Source organism: Centroberyx gerrardi, chromosome 18, assembly GCF_048128805.1.
Source record: "Centroberyx gerrardi isolate f3 chromosome 18, fCenGer3.hap1.cur.20231027, whole genome shotgun sequence".
NCBI lineage: Eukaryota > Metazoa > Chordata > Actinopteri > Beryciformes > Berycidae > Centroberyx > Centroberyx gerrardi.
The window spans coordinates 14,511,690-14,532,749 of NC_136014.1; the positions used below are offsets into that span (position 1 = coordinate 14,511,690).

At 40.6% G+C, this 21,060-nt stretch overlaps 2 protein-coding genes across 2 annotated transcripts in view; one reads left to right on the forward strand and one right to left on the reverse strand.

Annotated features, from left to right (window-relative positions):
• nbas (NBAS subunit of NRZ tethering complex) overlaps positions 1-2,934 on the reverse strand; it is a 140,243-nt gene extending 137,309 nt beyond the window's left edge. Inside the window, exons 1-3 of the mRNA XM_078289855.1 lie at positions 2,816-2,934; positions 2,257-2,308; positions 1,473-1,509 (exon numbers count right to left, since the gene is read on the reverse strand). Of these exons, the coding sequence (XP_078145981.1) occupies positions 1,473-1,509; positions 2,257-2,308; positions 2,816-2,908 (182 nt within the window). The 5' untranslated portion in view covers positions 2,909-2,934. The remainder of the gene's footprint in view (positions 1-1,472; positions 1,510-2,256; positions 2,309-2,815) is intronic.
• Positions 2,935-3,224: 290 nt separating this feature from the next.
• Positions 3,225-11,749, forward strand: ddx1 (DEAD (Asp-Glu-Ala-Asp) box helicase 1). The gene is made up of 26 exons (XM_071919006.2): positions 3,225-3,265; positions 3,386-3,437; positions 3,693-3,756; positions 3,867-3,896; positions 4,048-4,144; positions 4,690-4,737; positions 4,885-4,968; positions 5,213-5,296; positions 5,412-5,488; positions 5,593-5,665; positions 5,795-5,871; positions 5,989-6,103; positions 6,333-6,471; positions 6,793-6,853; positions 7,014-7,112; positions 7,360-7,449; positions 8,034-8,222; positions 8,507-8,558; positions 8,814-8,960; positions 9,339-9,430; positions 9,524-9,596; positions 9,728-9,800; positions 9,902-9,944; positions 10,038-10,133; positions 10,574-10,694; positions 10,870-11,749. The coding sequence occupies exons 1-26, from the start codon at positions 3,250-3,252 to the stop codon at positions 10,998-11,000; spliced, it is 2,223 nt and encodes a 740-aa protein (XP_071775107.1). The 5' UTR covers positions 3,225-3,249; the 3' UTR covers positions 11,001-11,749.
• Positions 11,750-21,060: the final 9,311 nt, after the last annotated feature.

Below are 21,060 nucleotides of genomic sequence, written 5' to 3' on the forward strand. Positions count from 1 at the left end.
TGGTAATGTGCTCATAGTAGCTGTGGCTTTATATATTTCTAGGGTTCTTTCCAATACTCCACTGCCATTTTAACTTTGAACAAAAAAAAATCTAACTGAAAATGATCCTTAGTGATTCTTATGTAACTAATTTCAGGGTATACATGATTCCAGAGATGGTGTAGCGGCCAAGATGCCCACTGCTGGAAACAAATATACTGTATTATATTATACTCCTGTTGGCAGAGAACAAAAATTGTGCCAGGACCTTCTGTTCTTCCCTTTTCAATATTGTTCTCACTTCTCATCATTCCTACTTTCTTATTGGCTAAATCAAATAGCGCCGAGTGTGGAGGGTGGGCTGCCTACTGTATTTGGTTATATCAAATAAAACTCCTTACCCTCCACACAGTGCACCAACAGTATGAGATACAGTACAGCAGCAGTGGGCTATCTCATCCACACAGGGAGAGGGAGAGTTGTGAGACAAGCATCGCTAGAGGAGTTCTTAAATATTTAAGTAGGTTATTGATGGTGCTAGCTAACCGCCTGCTGAGGGGATAAGTAGGCCTTGGCCCTAGAGCATTATTGCATCCACTGCGGGCCACAGCCAGCCATCTGTTCTACATGTCCCTTCAGATGTGCAGCAAGTGGGTGACTGAGGTCAGTATCTTTGGAATCATTCGGCTTAAAAATGGCATTATTCAGAAATTTACATATCTTGAATACTGGATCATGTGGAAAGTGAGACTTTCCTGCAGTGGATTTCATGAAGTGAGGATGAACTAAGCCTACTAAAGGCTTCTTTCAATGTGTTATACTATTCACATCTGCTGTAAACAGTCACTTATAGACTTTCCCTTTGATTAGGGTGAAATGCTGTCAGTTGCAGTCATAACAAGTTAATTTAAATATAAATACACTAATCTAAAATTACCATGCATACCGGTGCTTAGGTGTTGCTATGCAACCACTTTGGTTATCTACCGTTATGAACAATATTTCTTATTATTTAATTATCATTGATTAAAAATTACATGTTTTGAATACTTGCATTTTTCAGTACAATAGTGTGTTTTACTGCCATTTTATAAAAGCCATGAGACACAGAGGCCATGCTTTACAGGGATTTTTAAACAGTTAAGGGGGTCTTAGTCAAATGTATGTTTTGTGCCCAACAACACCTCTTAGCTATTGTTTTATGCTTGGTATTTTTATTGGAAATTTTCATGAGCCACAAAAAGAGCTACAAAAAGAAAACAATACAATACAAAACATGCAATAAACACAAAATACAAATCAGATTAGTACCAATATTCATAGAGCATAATATGACAGGACATACACCTTGGCACATGTGTCTTAGCTATTCTAAAAATCACTGTAAAGCACAGCTTCTCATGGCTTTTCATCACATACTGGCATATCATCTGTACATTAGGAGAGACTGCCTGCCCTCTCAGCCTCTCCAGTTATAATAATGATGAACTTACCTGTACCACAAATAGTGTAAGATTAAGCGGAATGGCCCTGGAAGAAATTGATCACAGTGAGTAAGCCTCATAAAAACAATTATATGATAATGTAATGATAATATAACACTTTATTGATTCCTGTAGGGGAATTATCTTGTCACATTCTCCCCTCCAGAGAGGTCAGAGGTCAGGTTCATCAGGAGAACAGCACATGGAGCTGGTATAGGGACTCAGTGACTTGCTCAAGGACACTTCAGCAGGGTGGATGTTTACCCACACAGGACTTGAACTCAAGTCCTCTGGTCCCTTTAACCAGGCAGGGTCGTCTAAGTATACTGACACTACTGCGCCCCCCAGAACCACTGACTGTTAATCAATGATCCTGGCAGCTGCTAATGTAGTCCTAATGCTTACCATTAATGTTGCTTTGCTTCTTAATGATGGAATAGGTCTTTAACAACTTTACTTAAGTGTTGGTCCACTTTTCAATTCAGCATGTATTCGTTCCAACAGGCGGCACTTATTTAAATGAAATGCCAACTTTTAAAACTGATTCATACTGCACGCTACCGCCCCCTACAGTGTATTTTAGTGGAAGAAGACGATGGCAAGCCACAAAATCTGCTATAAAAGTTGACATTTTATTTAAATAAGTGCTGCTTGGTGGTTCGGACTTTTACCGAATTGAAAAGTGAAGCCTAACGATTTGGAAAGGTCTTGGTATGTCTATATGTTGATGAACAAGGCAAACTTATGCCAAATGTGAACATGGATAACCCACATGAAGAAGCATAACTCTTACCTGTCACTGCTTTTGCAATAACAGAAGTGCTGTGCTCCTTGTTGCCTCGCAACTGTAAGAGTCAGAAAGTGAAAGGTTAACTAAAATTACATTCACAATTACAATCACACTTTCCTAGAACAAAAAGAATGTTTCGTCCAGACCATTGCTTGTCATTTGTCATTATCCATGCTACTACTGACATCAAGTCCAAATGCAAATTCCCGAGGTTACTTCGTTACTTAGCAATGTATGGTAACAGTGTCTAGCAGCCAGAGTAGGCTAGCTGGATGTAAGGGTATATCAATGGTTTGTTTATAGTGGATATTAGCTGTCTATTAAAGTGCTTGTCCACAGGTAATGATGCACAATGACAGCTACACCATATGACAATGTGAAGATTTAGCAAGTTAACAAAAATGTTGGTGGTGATGGTGATAATGTGTGCGACGTGGCTCTGCGCGGCTGCCCCCATGCAACTGATGATGGTTGACTTTCGGAGGCCATTTTCACAGTTCAACGTCCAGTTCAAGACCTACACAGCAGACCAATAACGAGCAAAAGTGGCATTCTGACTAACCTGAGTGTCCGTCTCGGGTGGCCATTCAGTATTAATAAGTAAATCGTACAAAATGTTCTCATCTTCGCCTTCAATGTTGCTATCTTCAGCCATGTTTACGTTAACAGCTGTCAGAAGTGTCTACGGTGATCAGTGAGGAACAAATTAGATTCGGCTACCGCGTTTGGGACAAGTGCACGGAGGTTGAAAACCACTCGAAATAGGTGCTTTACGGCTTGACTTTACAAATTATGATAAAAAATAACACCATAATATGCCCTTCTGGAAAGGTTTGGTAACCTGGGCAATGCGTGAACACTTATATCACTTAGAGTTAGTATCCGGAACCGATGACAGAATGGGGAGGCTGTCCGCACGGTCCGTTGAAGACGTTGCACCGTGTCAAAATATCTGAACACGTTACATCCGGTTTTGTTGGACTCGCAGCAGCAACGATGGCAGCGTTTTCTGGTAGGATTATTTAATGACTTCACCATTTTAACATTGTATTTGTGTTTTGGTTAAAGTCCAAATGACAGCTGAACGCTCTTTAAGCGCAGTGGATTTCTAAAACATGCCTTTGTTCAACAGAAATGGGGGTTATGCCTGAAATCGCCCAGGCAGTGGAGGAGATGGACTGGCTGTAAGTGACTGTACAAAACCCGAGGCTGGGTTACTTTCATAGCAGCTTGCCGTGTGCATCAGTGTTCATTGTTTGTGTTTCTAAATAGTGCAGACGCCATGCCCTTTGTTCATACTGTTAAAAATACTGTAAATAGGCGTTACTCACCTGTTAGGAAATGCTGTAACGTCAGTCGATGCTGTATGACTGCGAAACTGTGAGAGCAGACAGTCAAATGCAACACTGACACTTTTTCTTCTAATCATGGGGTTTCAGGCTTCCTACTGACATCCAGGCAGAGTCCATTCCCCTCATTCTTGGTGGTGGAGATGTCCTCATGGTAGGTCTCTCTCTCTCTCTCTCTCTCTCTCTCTCTCTCTCTCTCTCTCTCTCTCTCTCTCCTCCACACCCTGTTAAAAACTGACTGACTGCTTTGTGAATTTTTTCCAGGCTGCAGAAACGGGTAGTGGTAAAACAGGAGTAAGTACTTGATACCCACACAATTATGAAATGCAAGTTTACGTCTGCAGTTTGCATTTTGAATTTTTATTAGCAGTGAAATATCAAGTCAAATATCAGAAACAAAGCTATAGCGTTATAGTTATTCATAAGTACCTCCCATCGTCCTTAGGCCTTCAGTATCCCATTGATCCAGATTGTGTATGAGACGATGAAGGACCAGCAGGAGGGCAAGAAGGGCAGAGCTTCTGTCAAGACTGGAGGAGCCAGTGAGAACAACTTAATATTAATGTCTTTTTTCAGTTGAGATCTGCCTGTCTGACACTCCAGCTGAAATGTTTTCATAATGTTGTGCAGAACTTGCACCACTCTGCAGTGAACTAGTAATATAGGGTGCTTTCTTATGCAAACAAATACATGAAAGCAGGAATGGTCAGAAATGGGAGATTAACATTGGGAATTAATGTTTGCAGTTGATAAATGAAGTGCCAAAGTGGCTGCAAATGTTTTTGAACATCCTCAGATTCTTGAATTTTAGACAGTAAGGATTTTTGTTGTAAACCAGCCAACTGATATTCCTCACAGATGCTGAGATGTTGCAATTGATCAGAATTGCTGTCATGCTCATTAACTCCCATCTGTTCTGACCAATTTTTGCTTAATATAAAGGATGCCCTCTGCATACTTTGCAACTGGTGACAACTCTTTGATTGTGATTGATAGCTCATTGATTCAACTCTCTGTTTACAAAGGTTGTTATGCAGTGGTTCTGCACATGTTGGACCCATTTGACTTATACTCTGTTTTGTCTCAGTCTTCAACAGTTGGCAGATGAATCCTTATGACCGCAGTACAGCCTTTGGTAAGTGGAAGAAGAGTTGCTTATTTTATTTTACCTTGTAATGTTACATCCAAACACCGGAGGAAAATCTAACCATCTGTTGTATTGAGATTTGCTCTTCGTCCGCCCAGTTTTTTCCTCACTTTTTTTTTGTTTCTGCCTGCCTAGCTATCGGTCCAGATGGATTGTGTTGCCAGAGCAGAGAGTTTAAAGAGTGGCATGGCTGCCGCACTACTAAGGGTGTCATCAAAGGTAAGCAGTGCAGACAAATACTGCTTCCAAGTTGGGATGGAAAACAAAACCAATCAGCATTTCTATAGAGATTTAGTTAATTTTTATAGAGAAACAAAAAATTCTCCAATAGACAAGCAATTGTCTGTGTCTTGGAAACTGCTGTAACTTTAACCATGTCTTACATAATATATTTTTCCTCTACTTTTCCTCTCCACCCTTCCTTCCTCCCCCCTCTCTTTGTCCTATTCCTTTCTGTATCCAGGGAAGTACTACTATGAGGTGTCCTGCCATGACCAGGGTCTGTGTCGGGTGGGCTGGTCCACCAGTCAGGCAGCACTGGACTTGGGTATGCTCTCTGCTTTTGCCTGGTGCCAACCTTGAATCTAAGTCTGACTCTGAACCATCAATCAAGCTGTCTCAACAGACCATACATTCAATTCAGACCTCTCCTCTCTTTCTAGGGACTGATAAGTACGGCTTTGGTTTTGGCGGAACTGGAAAGAAATCCCACAACAAGCAGTTTGACAGCTATGGAGAGGTAAGACAACAGTGAATGAATGACAGTGTCATTGAAATATGTAAACAGTTGTGAGGATAATTTCCACTCATGTTTTTCTTATTTCTTATCTTGCCTCTCTACAGGAGTTTACCATGCATGACACTATTGGATGCTACTTGGATCTAGACAAGGGCCATCTTTCCTTCTCCAAAAATGGTGCAGTAATTAACCTCACTACTTCTGATTCTAATTATGATGATTATCTAGGACATCTGGAGTTGGTGGCAAAGATACTTAATTATTACTGATTTCTCATGCCTCTTTCCCTCTGTTTCTTTCTGTCAGGCAACGACCTGGGTTTGGCTTTTGAGGTTCCCCAACATCTGAAGAATCAGCCCTTCTTTGCCTCCTGTGTGCTCAAGGTATCACTAGAGAACACATCAAAAATGGCATCATGATAATGGTGATATGTGGAAACAAAGTAGAATGGTGCAAGCTTTACACCATGCAAATTTCTGTTTTTCCTTTTTGTCTGCCAGAATGCAGAGCTGAAGTTCAACTTTGGAGGAGAGGACTTTAAAAATCCCCCTAAAAGTGGGTTTGTAGCCCTGGACCAGGCGCCAGAGGGGCACGCAGTCAAATCTTCTCAGACAGGTGTGTGGAATGTACTTCATATACAGACACAGCAAGCAATTAGATTGAAAAGAAAGATGACAAAGCTAGATTAGAGAATGTATTCTTGCCTTTCACAATAAAACCCCCTTCAGATAGAGCACTCTCAAAACCAGATGCAGAAACTACATTTTTACCATTGTAGAGAAAACTGTAAACAGTCCCACTAAGATAATGTGACCCTCTCTGTGCCCTCTCTGTGTTTGTGCAGGCACTGCCAAAGTGAGTCAGGTGAAAACATCATCCAATGCTCCCAAAGCCCTGATCATCGAGCCTTCCAAAGAGTTAGCTGAGCAAACCCTCAACAATGTCAACCAATTTAAGAAATATGTGGACAATCCCAAAGTCAGGTATGACTCATTTTGAGAAAATCTTCAGATTAAAGGACATCATTGGTTACCATCATTGGTTTGCACAAATAGAGGAACACTGTGACTTCCACAAGCAGACGGAAATTCTAAGCATGTATGTGTGTTAATGTTCTCGTGCAAACCGATGTTGATAATGAGCCAGAATCAAAATTATTCCAGTGATTTTCCTCAAAAGTGCGTCGGATGTTTTACGCGTCCTACATTTGCCTTAGTAGATGTGTAATTCCAATTTGTCACCAGTGGATGGAGACATTGTTTTATTTATCGCACCGGTTCACATTTTTCAACCTGTCACTGCAGGGATCTACTGATTATTGGTGGAGTGGCTGCCAAAGAGCAGCTGGCTGTTCTGGAACAGGGGGTATGTATCATTTACTGTCCCCAAACAAACATTCAATTCGTTTTAGTGAGTGTTAAACACAGAGCTAACATGATTTGTACCAACAGAAATAATGATTGTCCTGTTGCTCCCTCCTGTTTGCTGCTCTCCGTATGGCCATGCTCGCCTCTTCGTTCCTCAGGTCGACATTGTGGTGGGAACACCGGGGAGGCTGGACGACCTCATATCCACTGGGAAACTCAGTCTGGCCCAAGTCCGCTTCCTGGTCATGGATGAGTGTGTATGTACAGCACAACTATTTCATTAACCCCTAGGTCCTGTTACAGTAGAAGCACTGATTGTCTATAGCCTAGATAGTTGCTTTACATAGCAGGCTTAATCCCTCAAGCACATAAAAGCATTTCCCGAAGACAAGCCAGTAACCATTCGGCAGTGTAAATCTTTTAAGTTTCTCTCCCATCATCTGACTGTTATAGTTTCACTGCAGTATTGTTTTGACTCCCTCTTCGGTTCTGTGTGACCCTCAGGACGGTCTCCTGTCAGCAGGCTATACAGACTTCATCAACAGGGTCTACAACCAGATTCCCCAGGTCACCTCTGATGGCAAGAGACTGCAGGTAACACTTTGGATAAATACTACTTCCATGTGTGACTACCATATTAGTGACAAAATCCTGACACTGATATGATCAGAACATATTAAAGAATGATGTAGGCATGCATGTTAGTGCAGCACAGTTAACTGACAAACAATCCATATCATAACACTGACTACTGAAATTCCTAAAGCTGAAGAAATCAGCGGGAAAGCTGGTTTAGATGGAATCCTAAACAATGTTCTCTGGTGCTCAGTCGCCAACAAATCAAGTTGCACATTAAATAAAATCTTTCATTGTAGTCAAATGGGGGAAGTCTTACAGTATGTGTTGACGTCTCATTTTCTACCCCCAAACAGTACTTTTTCAAGTGCTGAAAAACATAATTAAGTAGGAAAAGGATTTGTCCACATATACAAATTCATATTGCTGTTGCAATGTTCAGCAAAATAATCACAATATGATTTTCTTTGTCAATCTCATCATATAGCCCCAATGCATGTATTACTGAGGATATATGTGTTATGCAGCTGAATGTTTGTACTGTCTGTAAAAGTATGCATGTGATTACTTGAATTGCATTAACCCATCTCCTCTCCTCCCAGGTGATCGTGTGCTCGGCCACACTGCATTCATTTGACGTGAAGAAGCTGTCCGAGCGCATCATGCACTTTCCCACCTGGGTGGACCTCAAGGGCGAGGACTCCGTTCCCGAGACCGTCCACCATGTGGTGGTGCCCGTCAACCCCAAGCAGGACCGCCTCTGGGAGCGCCTGGGCAAGGGCCACATCCGGGTGAGTCCCCCATGCTGGGCCACAGATACGCGTCGTGGTTGACAGAGTCTCAGTAGAGGGAAGGTTCATACGCAGTAAAAGTGTGTGTAAGCAGGGCTTTGCTTCACTGGTGAAGCGTTGCGTGCAGTTTCTAAGCAAAGCTGCACAGTCATTGGTTTGCATTCATCCAAATAATTCAACACACTTTCCTAAGCATGTTAGTTGTCCATTATTGCTTTCTTTTGGTTTACATTGCATATATGTTGACAAAACTGATTTTCTATTGTTATGTTCTGCTGTGCCAGACTGATGAGGTCCATGCCAAAGACAACACCAGGCCAGGAGCCAATTCTTCAGGTAAGAGCAGATAGATTTTTTATATTACAACTTGATTTTATCCCTCTAATATGACCTGCTAATTTATTGTCTTACATTTATTAAGTCTTTCTAGGAGTGCCTTTTTAGCATCACCTATCAGATACGCCCGCATGAGGACTTTTATTGTCACGATAATATAAACTAAATTGATGTTTTATTGGCATTCCCCTTCTACTAAGCGTGATAAATATGGCCTTGGTGAGAAGAAAGTGTGTATGTGTGTGTGCATTTTAGAGATGTGGTCAGAAGCCATCAAGGTGCTGAAGGGCGAGTACGCAGTGAGGGCCATCACCGAACACAAGATGGACCAGGCCATAGTCTTCTGTCGGACCAAGATTGACTGTGATAACATGGAGCAGTACTTCATACAGCAAGGAGGAGGTGGGTAACATTAGGATGCTGCTGTTATACTAATATAACTTCTAGTAGTGCCAACTTCAGATTGTAGTTTTCAGTTGTCTCTAGACACAAGCATCGACAGTGGAAACATTCAAGATTAATCAAGTAAACTTCAAGATGTTCAAATATTGAAACATTCAAGTATTTATTTACTGTATGTCTGGACACTATTACGTCTTCATATTCCGTGATGCAATAAATCCCACTTGAAATGTCAAAAGCAAACTGAAAAAGAGGTGCACAAACCTAAAAAAAAAAAAGAGGAGGGTGGCATCGTCTTTGTTGCACAATATTTATTTCTTTTATTTTTGGCCATACCAAATTCAAAATCCACCCTCTGTATCGCTCTGTTTACCTCAGGTCCGGACAGGAAAGGCCATCAGTTTTCCTGTGTCTGTCTCCATGGTGATCGTAAGCCCAATGAGCGGAAAAACAACTTGGAGCGCTTCAAGGTAAAAAAAATAAATAAATAAACAACTTAACCATGCCCTTTTACAAAGTGCAATCAGTTGTGCAGTATTTTACGGCCCTTCTGTGTTCTTTAGAGAAAAGAAGTGAGGCTGTTGATCTGCACAGACGTGGCTGCCAGAGGTATCGACATCCACGGAGTTCCTTATGGTGAGAGGAAGACATTAGAATTCCTTTTTAATTCTGCTAATATCTTGTCATAGAGTGATTAATGCTGTATATTACACATGTATGTCCACTCTCTGTCATGGGCCCTTACTACCGTTAACGCATTTCCGCAGTGATTAATGTGACCCTCCCAGATGAGAAGCAGAACTATGTCCACCGTATCGGCAGAGTGGGCAGAGCAGAGAGGTTAGCAGTCGCCTACTTTAAAATCTGTGTGTGTGTGTAGGTCTGCATCTGCATGAATTCTGAATACTGTTTTAATAATCATATTCCCTTCAACCTTGCAGAATGGGATTGGCCATCTCTTTGGTTGCTATGGAGAAAGAGAAGGTAGTGTGGATAATAGAAATACATTGATACATCATTTAGCAGAATTGTTGACAGCGGGTGTGTACATAACAGTGTATCTCTCGGTGTGTACAGGTGTGGTACCATGTGTGCGCCAACCGAGGCAGGGGCTGCTACAACACCCGACTAAAGGAGGATGGAGGCTGCACCATCTGGTACAACGAGAAAGAGGTGAACAAACGCACTGACACAGACACACAGCCATCATCGAGCTGAGGCCGTAAATTAAATGTACTTTTTTTTAAAATACGAAGCAGCGGAGTCATTTATCATACTGGCAGAAACGGGGACTCATGGGCTCAAGACTATGAGAAGTAGGGTGCAGGGTGGTGTAGTGAGTCGGATGACCTTTAACCAGAGGGACTGGACTGAAGATAAACAGCCTCACTTTCAGACTGAGCACAGTGCATCTTTGAGTTTATCCGCCAGGGTTTTGAAAGATTTCCAGAAGCCCAAGAGGTCGTACAATTTTCTGAACCCATAGAGGAGAATGTAATCCTTCAATTCTAACATAGTTCTTCAGTTCTAACATAAAAATCATCAACTCTTCTTTGGGACGTTCTACATCCCACACTACCTCAATTCTGTTTGTGTCGTTTTTTCTCTCCCAGCTCTTGTCAGAAATTGAAGAACATCTGAAGTGCACCATCACCCAGTGTGAGCCGGACATCAAAGTACCTCTGGATGACTTTGATGGGAAGGTCACATACGGCCAGCGCAGGGCGTTGGGAGGTACGTGTGACGGAGCGACAGGAGGGAAGGAAAACAAAAGAAAGGAATGATGTGGAAGGGAGAGAGAAATGAATGAAAAATGCATTCACGCACATATTGTCCCATTTTTCAAAGCTCCTTAGCCTCTACCACTACTGTGTTGTGCTTGACCATTAAACCTGCTGACCTTTCCCAGGTGGCAACTACAAGGGCCACGTGGACGTGCTGGCCCCAACAGTCCAGGAGCTGGCCAACCTCGAGAGAGAAGCCCAAACTTCCTTCCTCCACCTGGGATACTTGCCCAACCAGCTTTTCAAAGCCTTCTGAATTCACCCCAACTAGCACAACACTGTAGGCTGAAGTAGAATAAAGAAAAAATACAACATCCTCACGTTTTACTGCAGCAACAGGATACTATATGTGCAAGCAAGCAGAATTGTGTTTGCCTTTCAAGTTTTTTTTTGTTTTGTTTATGCTCAGCATTCACCTTTCATTGTAGGATGATGTAGAGCTAAAGCTTATGCAATAATTATATGAAGATATCTCATGAGGAGAACCTGTTGAGTTGATAACTAAGTTATACAATAAAACAGGGTGCATATTTACATCATAAAATGTATTCTAGAAGATATCAATATGGCATTACTGTATATGGCTTGGTATGCCAAGCTCTTACAGTGTGTATCTACAGGATAACCCTAGACCCTGATCTGGGTTCAGTTGTGTAATTTCACCTCTGATTGTTAAATTAGAATTGGGGTTTGGATTTGGGTTTGTGGCCTAGTAAATGTTCAGACAGCCTGCCTGGCAAAATGGTTGCCAGGGTGAGTAAAGTGTAGTAGTCAAGTGTGATGAAGTTCCTCTCCAACTCAAGGGTTTTGGTTCACAGCTAGCACTAATATTACAGAACACATGTCCCACTAAACACTAAAGCAAAAGCTAATTTCTGTTTTTTTGTGTGTTTAAGCTCTGGGTGACATGACTGAATGAAATGGATTTAATTTTGTTTATGGTGGAATTAGATAAAAAGACATTTGATTTAAGTGGCTCAATGCTTTCTTTTCTGAAATAAAGTGTTGTACTCAATTAATTTGGATTCCTTTCCCTTGTATTTACTACACAGGAATTAGACATACTGTATTTGGAATGAAGATCTCCTGTCCTTAAAAAAATCATTGTGAAGCATCCAGTATACATTATCTTCTGCCTTTTTGAGCTCCGGTTTTAGGATTTTGCCACAGCGCGCTTTAGGTTTAGACAGTAATAACCAAATTCCAATGTAATTATTAATTCTGTCTTAAATGTATTCATTGTCAGCATTTTCAGTGTTATCAGCAGCGATTATACTTTCATTCAAAATGATTAGCCCATACACACATCCTTGCATTGCCATATAAATTAATGTATGTTTATGTTACGTAAATAATATTTGTTCATATAGGCCTATATATAATTCACACATATTTTCATATCCACACATTATTTGTTATTTATGTTCCTAAAACCTATTCATTTTATGCAATGTTTTGACTTGACAAATTGTTTCTAGTGATATATCATGGGTGCATCATTTAGTGGGACTGTTATGATCCAAAAAAAAAATAAGACAATGCATGTACAATCCCTAAGTCATCATCACACGTTTGTAAAAAAAAAAAAAAAAAAAAAAAAAAAAATCATCACATGTTTGTACTTTTACTTTGAAGCTTTTATTTTGACGATGCCCTGTGACGTAGCGGGAGCACTTCCTGTCTCGTTACTTCTCCCAGGTCTTGTGGCGGCAGTGTTAGGAGTAGGAAAAGTGCGGAGATTTGAAGCCGTCGTTTATATAGTAAGAAACGGTCGGGTGAATCGTGCATAGTATCGACAAATGGGAAGAACTCCCCGGTAATCGTTCTGCACGTATTAGGTGTCTGTAGACACGGCCGATTTTGCCCTGTTTTGCACAAAGCGAGGTGGCGAGTGTGTACGGAGCGTCCGGAGTGCGAGCGCAGTGAATGCTAAGGTCAGGCATTGTTTGGGGTTCATCTATGTTATGTCTTTACGTTTGCTAATGCTATTCGTTTTTTGCAAATGTTTTGTGTATTTCATGGCAAACAAAGTTAATTATGTGTTTATTGAATGTCGGGTTTTATGTTTTTGCTGTAACGTTAGTTGAGGTAACTTTTATTTAGAACTACCATGCAACAACGCGCCCAACTGTCACAAAAACTCAACCGTTTTGTTTCAAACAGGGCCACAACACCCTGGTTTTGCAGAGTGAGAAAAGCTTTGGATGGATGCCGAAATATCGAGTGGACCCTAACGTTTCGGTCTTGGCCAAGTCTTCAGTCATGTTTCACTAGGTATGTGTGTTTTGCTGGTCACTGGTTAGCCCCGTTGGGACTGCGTGGGTGCCATTAAAAAAAATGTGTTAATCGAATCTTTCCGGAATGTTGACTTACTGGTGCAAGCAAGATTTCCAGACCGATCTGCCAATCTGATAAGCTTTGTGCGGCATCTCCAAGGATCTTCCCAGTTGTTTTCATACGCATGTTTTAAACATGGCCGTTACTCTTCTTCTACGCCTCTTCCCTGTGAGCTCCGCTGGGGGCTCGCCGCACAGGGAAGAAGCGTAGAAGAAGAGTAGCGGCAAGGAATCGCAATCTCGGTCGTTCGTCAGTCGCCCTGTTCACCACATTTCTAAAACGTGTTCATGATATCAATGTGAAATCCTATCAAAGGTTTCCCCCACTGGAATAACAGTCATATATATATATATAGCTAACATCTATAGAATGTTTTTTATTCCCACTTGAACTTGCATCACTTTCTTTGAGCTCTATAGGCCTACTGTACATTACTCCCAATTCTCTTATGTTGACAGTATTTTATAATGCCACTATCTATTTGAAATGTTAAAGTACTAAAATGTTTTTTTCTTTCCTAGACTTAAATACAGGAAGGACAGGAGACAACAAGGATAACTGCAGTGTGAAGGACAACCATGGATTTGATACTGGATACTTCTCAACTGTAGATTTCAAAGGTAGCAAAAAATAAGATGGATAATGAGATATGGCAGTTGCGCATCAGGCAAGTAATGATGTCTCCAAGCTATAAAGACTCATTCCATTACAGCAAAAAAATAGGATTCAATTTTAATGTTGCATCCAAAACAAAGCAAAAACTGGATTTACAGTTATTGACAAATGGGGTTATATTTGATGCCTGTACCTTTGCTAAAGCGGTAAGCAAGGGTAAACGGCATTTCATCACTGACATCCTGGAGAGAAATTTTGATCTTGGATTTCAAAATGAACAACAGCGGAATGAATTTGCAACCCGAATTCTACCGAGAGTCAAAGACATTGCCAGAAAACCCCACAAAGGTAAACAAGAACGTTTTATTCTTAGAACCTCATTTAAGGCACTGACCCTACCATGTGAGCAAGCGTCAAGTCCGAGATCTTCGGACATCTTCAAAAATGATAGGAACATCGCATCTACTGAACATGTTAAGACTGAGTGCCTCTCAGTAGAGGTAGATGGACTACATGCTGGTGAAATTGAACATGCAGATGAAGTCAAATCTCCAAGAATGGCATCAGCAGAAGAATCGAAAGGAGACATTTTCTCCCACTTATACCCTTTCTGTGAAGAAATTGGGCTGAACCTTGGCTTAAGGTCAAAGCAAAGTCTAAATTTAGGTTTGCTGACAAAAGGTGTGATGTTAGAAGTAGAACACTTTGCCAGAATGTTGTGTGGATCCTACAGTCCTATTGTTCTTGATGTGTTGGAGCATAATTTTGAACTTGATTTTAAAAATCTAGAAGCCAAGCATGTAGCTATATCCAGGATAGCCACCATTCAGAGAAAGAAAAGACGAATGGCGTGCCGTGGTACAGAAACAACCACTCTGCTTAAAAGGGAGATCTTTTCATTTGAGCCAAAGGCTTTTAAAAGAAGCCAAGCAGCAACATTGTACAATAACAAAAAAAGAAAAGGCCCAGCCCCTAAATATCAATTCAAGGAAGTAACCAAAAGAAGGCAATCTGATTTGAAGAATAAGCAAAAAAAGATTTCTCTTTTAAATGCAAAAGAAGGAACAGAGCCTGAAGACGTCGATAAAAATGGAATCTTTAATGGAACCGATTTGTACACCAGTCAAATGGCGAAGTGGGGCGAGGGTCTGAGTGATGTGCATTCCTACACGTGTCCACTAGGAGAGTCTGACTTGGACTCGGATGATGTCACAGACCCAGAAGATACTGGTAATCAAGAACGCATACAAAAGAAAGCAAGTTGTTCTCCAAGCCCGAACATACCTAGAGAATCAGGATTGAGGCCGCTGGGTGTACATGAGGAGGCATTCCTCAGCCCCACTCCCTCTGTAAGCCCAGATCTGAGCCAGCCATTTGCCAATTATCTAAATGAAAGAGAGCTAGCTGTAAATGAAGACCAAACGCGGACCCCAACGGATGGCCATGTACTTCATGACTGTGACACTATGGAACAAAACGAAGTGGGAATAGATAAAAAGATGTGGAAGTTGCGCTCTAATCGTGTAAATCAAATCCTCTCCATACCAGCCAAGGAATATTGTGCATTCTACAGATGTAAGAAAATTGGCTTAGATTTCAATGTTGGATCTGGGTTGAAGCAAAACCTCAATGCTCAGTTATTGACGGATACTCTTCTGCTTGAGGTTGCTAAATTTGCCATAGCAATGAATTCATCCCAGCAGGATTTCATTGTGGAGATTCTTGAGTACAATTTTGATTTTGGACTGCAGAGAAATTGTGAAGATATCCTCAAATTCTCAAAAGAGGTTTTTGAACTTCCTGATCCAATGCTGAATAAGTTAGCAACTAACACTGCAAATCAGTACAACTGCAGTGTCAATGTTAATCCTGAAATTGGCAGTATTTTGCAAATGGAAGTGAATGACAGTGTTCTCATGTCTCCTCGAGATTCACAAGCTAAGACTCAAGCACTTTTTACTGAGAAAAGTGTGGACCTTTATCCCCACTGCAAGGAAATAGGTCTTAATCTACATGTCAACAAAGGCCAAGCAAATGAGAAACTAGATTTCAACACATTGACTAAAGGAGCAATGATTGAAGTGACAAACTTTGCAAAAGTGTTGTGTGGAACATTTGAACAGATTTTTCTTGATGTCGTCGGACACAACTTTGATCTTGATTTGCAAGATGGAAAAACTGATGTTGCTAGATACATTCTAGCACAAATCCCTGCTATAATAGAACAAAATAGTCTAAAAACCTGCATTAAGCGGCCCAAAAAAAATGGACCAGTAGTGTTGAGAATGGATAGCCACAAGTACCCTAATCCACATACTTCCCAGACACCAATCACAGGCCAAAGTTCAGGCAGTTGCATTGAGATCCAACAAAAAGGAAAAGAACAAGACAAAACGTTGTGGAAATTGCGTGCTAATCGCGCTCAACAAATCCTCTCAGTGCCTCATGTGGAAACCTGCCCATTTTACTCGTACTCCAGATGCAAGAAAATGGGCATAGATTTCAATGTAGGATCTGGGGTAAAACAAAATCTTGATCCAAAATTACTGACCAACGGTATAATGGTTGAAATCAATACTTTTGCGAGAGAAATGCTTGCAGCCCAAAAGTATTTCATCACAGAGATACTGGAATATAATTTTGATCTCTGTTTGAAAAATGAGCTTTCTTGGTATGCCTTTGCACACGAAACTCTGAAAAGATTTAGAGGAATAAATCCAAATAAAAAATCTGACGGCCCCAAGATAAAAATGGTCTTTGAGCTCCCTGACCCCAAGTATATTGACGAATCAAACTATGTAAAAGCCACATATTGCCCAAAATGCTATCAAGAAAGAAATCCTAAACTTTGTGGAAAGGATGAATCTCGCCCTGACCTCATGCACCATCCACATGCCAAGACGGACACAGTCTTTACTGATGCACAAGAACCTATTAGGAATCTGCCCTCTACCGGCCCAACAACAGAAGGAACAGGAATGCACCGTTACCCCCACTGCAAGAAAATAGGCCTGAGCCTATGTGTGGACCAAGGCCAGTCAAGGGAGAAACTTGGTTTGCATTTGCTGACACTTGGGGTTATGAAGGAAGTGGTTTATTTTACAAAGGAACTGTGTGGGAGAAAAATGAAAATCATTAATGATGTCCTTGAACACAATTTCAACCTTGGCATACAAAGCGGAGAGATTGATCTTGCCCAGCAGTTTTTGCCCAGCAGTTTAGCAGTTCTAAAACAAATGCATGGAGGGCTTGCATGGTTTGATGAAGTCTTCGTAATTCAGCCGTGCCACCAAAAAGATCCTGGCGCCACAAGAAAGCAGAAAACAGACCCAATCATGCAGAAATGTGAAAGATGGAAGGAAACAACAGAAAAAAGACAGTTGGCTCTGCAAAGACAGAAGGCAAGTGCCACTTCCACAAATCCTACAGCAATACGGAGAGGTCAAGGCAGTATGGAGCGCTGCTATCCTCTTTGCAAGAAAATAGGTCTGGACCTTGATGTAAAATCCAAATCAGGAGTCAAAGTAAAGCTTGACTTGAAGTTATTGACTAGGGCTGTAGTGTCTGAGCTGCATAAATACACACTCAGAGTAAAAGAATATTATGCATCTACTTTGTATGACATCCTTGACTATAACTTTGATCTTAGCTCACAAAATCACAGGCGCTGGGAATTTTCCTTAACTATTGCAAACAAAGTCAAAACCATGACCAAGTACTTTCGGAGATATGTGCAGAAAGCAGAGCAAGTCTTTGAATTACCTTTTGTGTTCTCTCCCAAGGCTTCAAAAAGGCCTGTCAGAGAGCAGAGAAAACAAACGAAAAAAGCAAAACTTTCCCTTGAGGAACCACACGACGAAGGTGTTAAAAAGGGTAGATTTGTGCAAGTAATGAGATACCATACAGATGGCAGTCGTGTCTATTTTCTCGGTGGGGCCAAATCTTTGGTCAAAACTGAAGAGGAGCCTGGTTTCCATTATGGCGAGACAGAGTCTAAAGGAGACATCAATTACATCACTTTCATTTATGAAGGCCCTGGTCTAACTCAGGCAGCCCCTCTAGATGCTGGGACCATACTGCAGATCAACAGGAGTACAGCGAGTGTTGAATGTGACATTCTCCAGGAAAATGGATCATTTAACATGGACATTAAGGAGGAAAAATATGATCCACATGATGGTGACGTGAAAACAGAACCGAACACTGAGGACATGAAATACCTGGTCCCAGGTGCAACAGCAGGATCTCCTGGATGTGCTGTGTGGACCATATGGCAGGACCCTGAGAGGGACAAGACCAGCCTTGTGCCACAAAACGGACCAGCTGGCATCTACGTTCATACAGGAGGGTCTGATTTGCATCACGGAGATGTACACCCAAAAGAAGAAGTGGACATTAAAGAGGAAAATGATCTTTGGTGTTCTACATGATGGATCGTATCAGAGGCTAAACAAATGTCCTTGGCAATAGCATTGAACCCTGAAAAAGATTCAAACAAATTACTATACACTTACCTGAGTTACTTTGAAAACTTTTAAAGAGATCTGTAGTAAACTTGTTAAGTGTCTGTTTGATAAGTGGCTCTCCAGCCAAACACTAACGCTGCTGGAAAAGAGGATTGGACATACAGGGGTGTTATGACACCAGAACATTGGAGTGTGGGACTTTGTGTTTGGTGATTGGCAGTTTAAAAAAAAAACACGGTGCAAAAATAATGTTAAACTTTTAACATTTTAAAAGAGTTAGCAAAAGTTTGGTTAGATCCTTTGACTCGGGGAGAACGTAGTTGACAACTTGCATAGAAATGCTGCAGAAGTTTATAACATGATGACATGGTTGCGTTTAGAAAGCTCTTCATTGAATCTCTAGGGAAAAATCTTGACTCCAGAGATGGAGGTGTGGTGTCAAACTATTGTTTCAAAACGGCTTTGTTTTTCTGCTTTATTTCAAAACAATGGAAGGGGAATGAGTATGAACTGCAGCGAGGATTTGGGACTTAAAATGTTTGAAGACAGTGAAGAGCTGTCAATATTGTGCTTGAAAACATGGACTTGTTTAAAAAGTTCCACAACTGGGAATGGTTCCAGCTAATGTCAGTCACACATTTTATTTTATTTTATTTTTATTTTGGTCATTTATGGATATTAGGAATGTCTGAGTTTGAAGGAATGTGTATGATGAAATTTTTTCTTTCATTTTTTTCTTCCTTTCAATTTCCCCCCCCTTGTATTATGGCTGAGCTGTGCGTTCTGAATAGAAAATGAATGTAATATAGCAATTTAAAATTGTTGCAATCTGTTCTGTACTTTTTGAATTAATCTTTTTTATATTCATTTCATTCTTTTCTTAATTGCTAGTCCATTTTCTGACTACCTCATGTAAAAAAGAAGCATTTATAATCTATTGCTATTTGTGTAGTAGATGTAGCTTACTCTTATTGAAAAGAGAATCATAGTTTACACTCAATGAAAAGAAAAAGGTTTTGTTAATTATCAGACTGGGGTGGTTTCTTAAGTGCTATGAAGCTGTGATGTAAACATGTAAACAAGATGAGTGTGTCAGTAATTAAAATAATGACAATGTATACACTGCATAATAATGACACAGTTAAGAGCATGACCTCATTTTGATGGACTATAATGTTTATTTTGCTTTTGATTCCTGTTTCAATACCTTTCAATATATAAAGTATTTAATGAAAACATCTGTCTGCTTCTTTGTTATGTTCTATCCATTTACTTCACTGGTGATAAATTAATTTGCCTAGGAGGCAAAATGGGCCTCTCAGTGCAACTAGTTCAAGATGGCCTCGGTTTGTTACATTGCAAATCAAGCATTAAAACCCAATATGTATTCAGTTGCTTGGTAACGCTGATGTTGATCATAATGAATTTGTATATTTTAATCAGAATTCCTTCATTAAAGCATGAAATTATTGAACACATACCACATAAATCTGATGATGCCAGTTGTTATAAATGGCTGAAAGTCTTCACATTACAGTCTGAAGTTTACAGAAATAGACACTTTAAAGTGTCCAACATTAATAATATGTTTATGAGGCTGTATTATGTGGTTTAGGGGTATTTGCCTAACCTTACATTCTGAGTGAGAGGTGCAGATAAATCTCACTGCATGTTTTTTTTTATGTATTTACTGGTAAATGCTTTAAGCTGGAAATCCCTCCACCCCCCAACAACATCTGACCCTGGCTCCCTTACTTCAATGCGTCGATCTTATTACAACACCACCTCAAACTACTACAGTATGTCTGGTCAGTGAGGTAATGCTGAATCTATAGTCGCATAATAGGGTTTCAGCTGTGCTCCAGACCTGCTTTTCTGTTTTTTCCCCTTTGGGGGCAGCAAAGACCTTCCGGACAATCTAACCATAGAAACCTGGGAAAATGCAGGCAAGACTACTTTTATCTCAAAGAAGGGAAACACTCATCACGTAGGCTAGGCCGATAGCAGAAATGAAGATAAGGCATAGTTGCCTCCACAGAATTATAGGAGTAAATCCAAAATATGATTTTGATAACTGAAAAATAGACATACATATTTTTTTTCAATTAGTAGTCTCACCTACATTCATCACAGTGGGTGACTGTGAATGAGGCTTTGCCCAACTCAACACATCCACACCAAGGAGGTTTTATTCACACTGACAGCAATTTAGGATTTAGCCTATCGACAAACTGACGTCCACAGCTGCGTCAAGTTAGCCACAAACAGCCAGAGTAAGACCGGAAGTTAAGCGGTATTGCCTTCAAAATAAAAGCGTAAAACCTGTTAAATTTGACAAAAAAGTAGGCCTACTGGAGTGTACTGGGCCTTGCCGTAGACACAATAACCTATTAAGAGGCCTTAAAGAGCAATATTGTCGAAGTTGTCAGTCATAAGGATTTTTTTTTTGTTTTTTGTTAAGTTTGAGTTGAGTTTTTGTCAGGCTTTAGGAACAGTTATGCAACTAATATGGGTCAAATTGACTTTAGGTAGTATATGTAGCCTATTCTTTTGAGTTGTGTGGTATGTTTCGTATCTGTCTTTGTCAATTTTTGGTAGATGTAGGCCTAGGTTACATGGTATTTTGCATAGGCCTAAACAGCTATGGATATACCGTGAAACGACATCCTCCAGCTCCTCTTTTGAATTTAGGCTATTGTTAATGTTCACTTAGGTACTTTTAATTACTCAAAAAAACGTTGCATCGTGTTTAGGGCTTATTTTGAAAGTTGTGACAGGAAGTGCCGTTTTTAAAAATTCTGGCTAGCTTGACACTGGTGACGCCCATTCCATTTCACACCGCCCCGGCCGCCGGATCGGTTCCTCCCTCTCCAGTAGCCAGATTCCCCGCCTGGTTGT

Bases quoted from the DNA above. Each gene is read 5' to 3' on its own strand.
- ddx1 (XM_071919006.2), top strand. The intron at 8,559-8,813 runs GTAAGAGCAGAT...TGTGCATTTTAG, and splicing joins GCCAGGAGCCAATTCTTCAG to AGATGTGGTCAGAAGCCATC. The intron at 10,134-10,573 runs GTGAACAAACGC...TTTCTCTCCCAG, and splicing joins TCTGGTACAACGAGAAAGAG to CTCTTGTCAGAAATTGAAGA.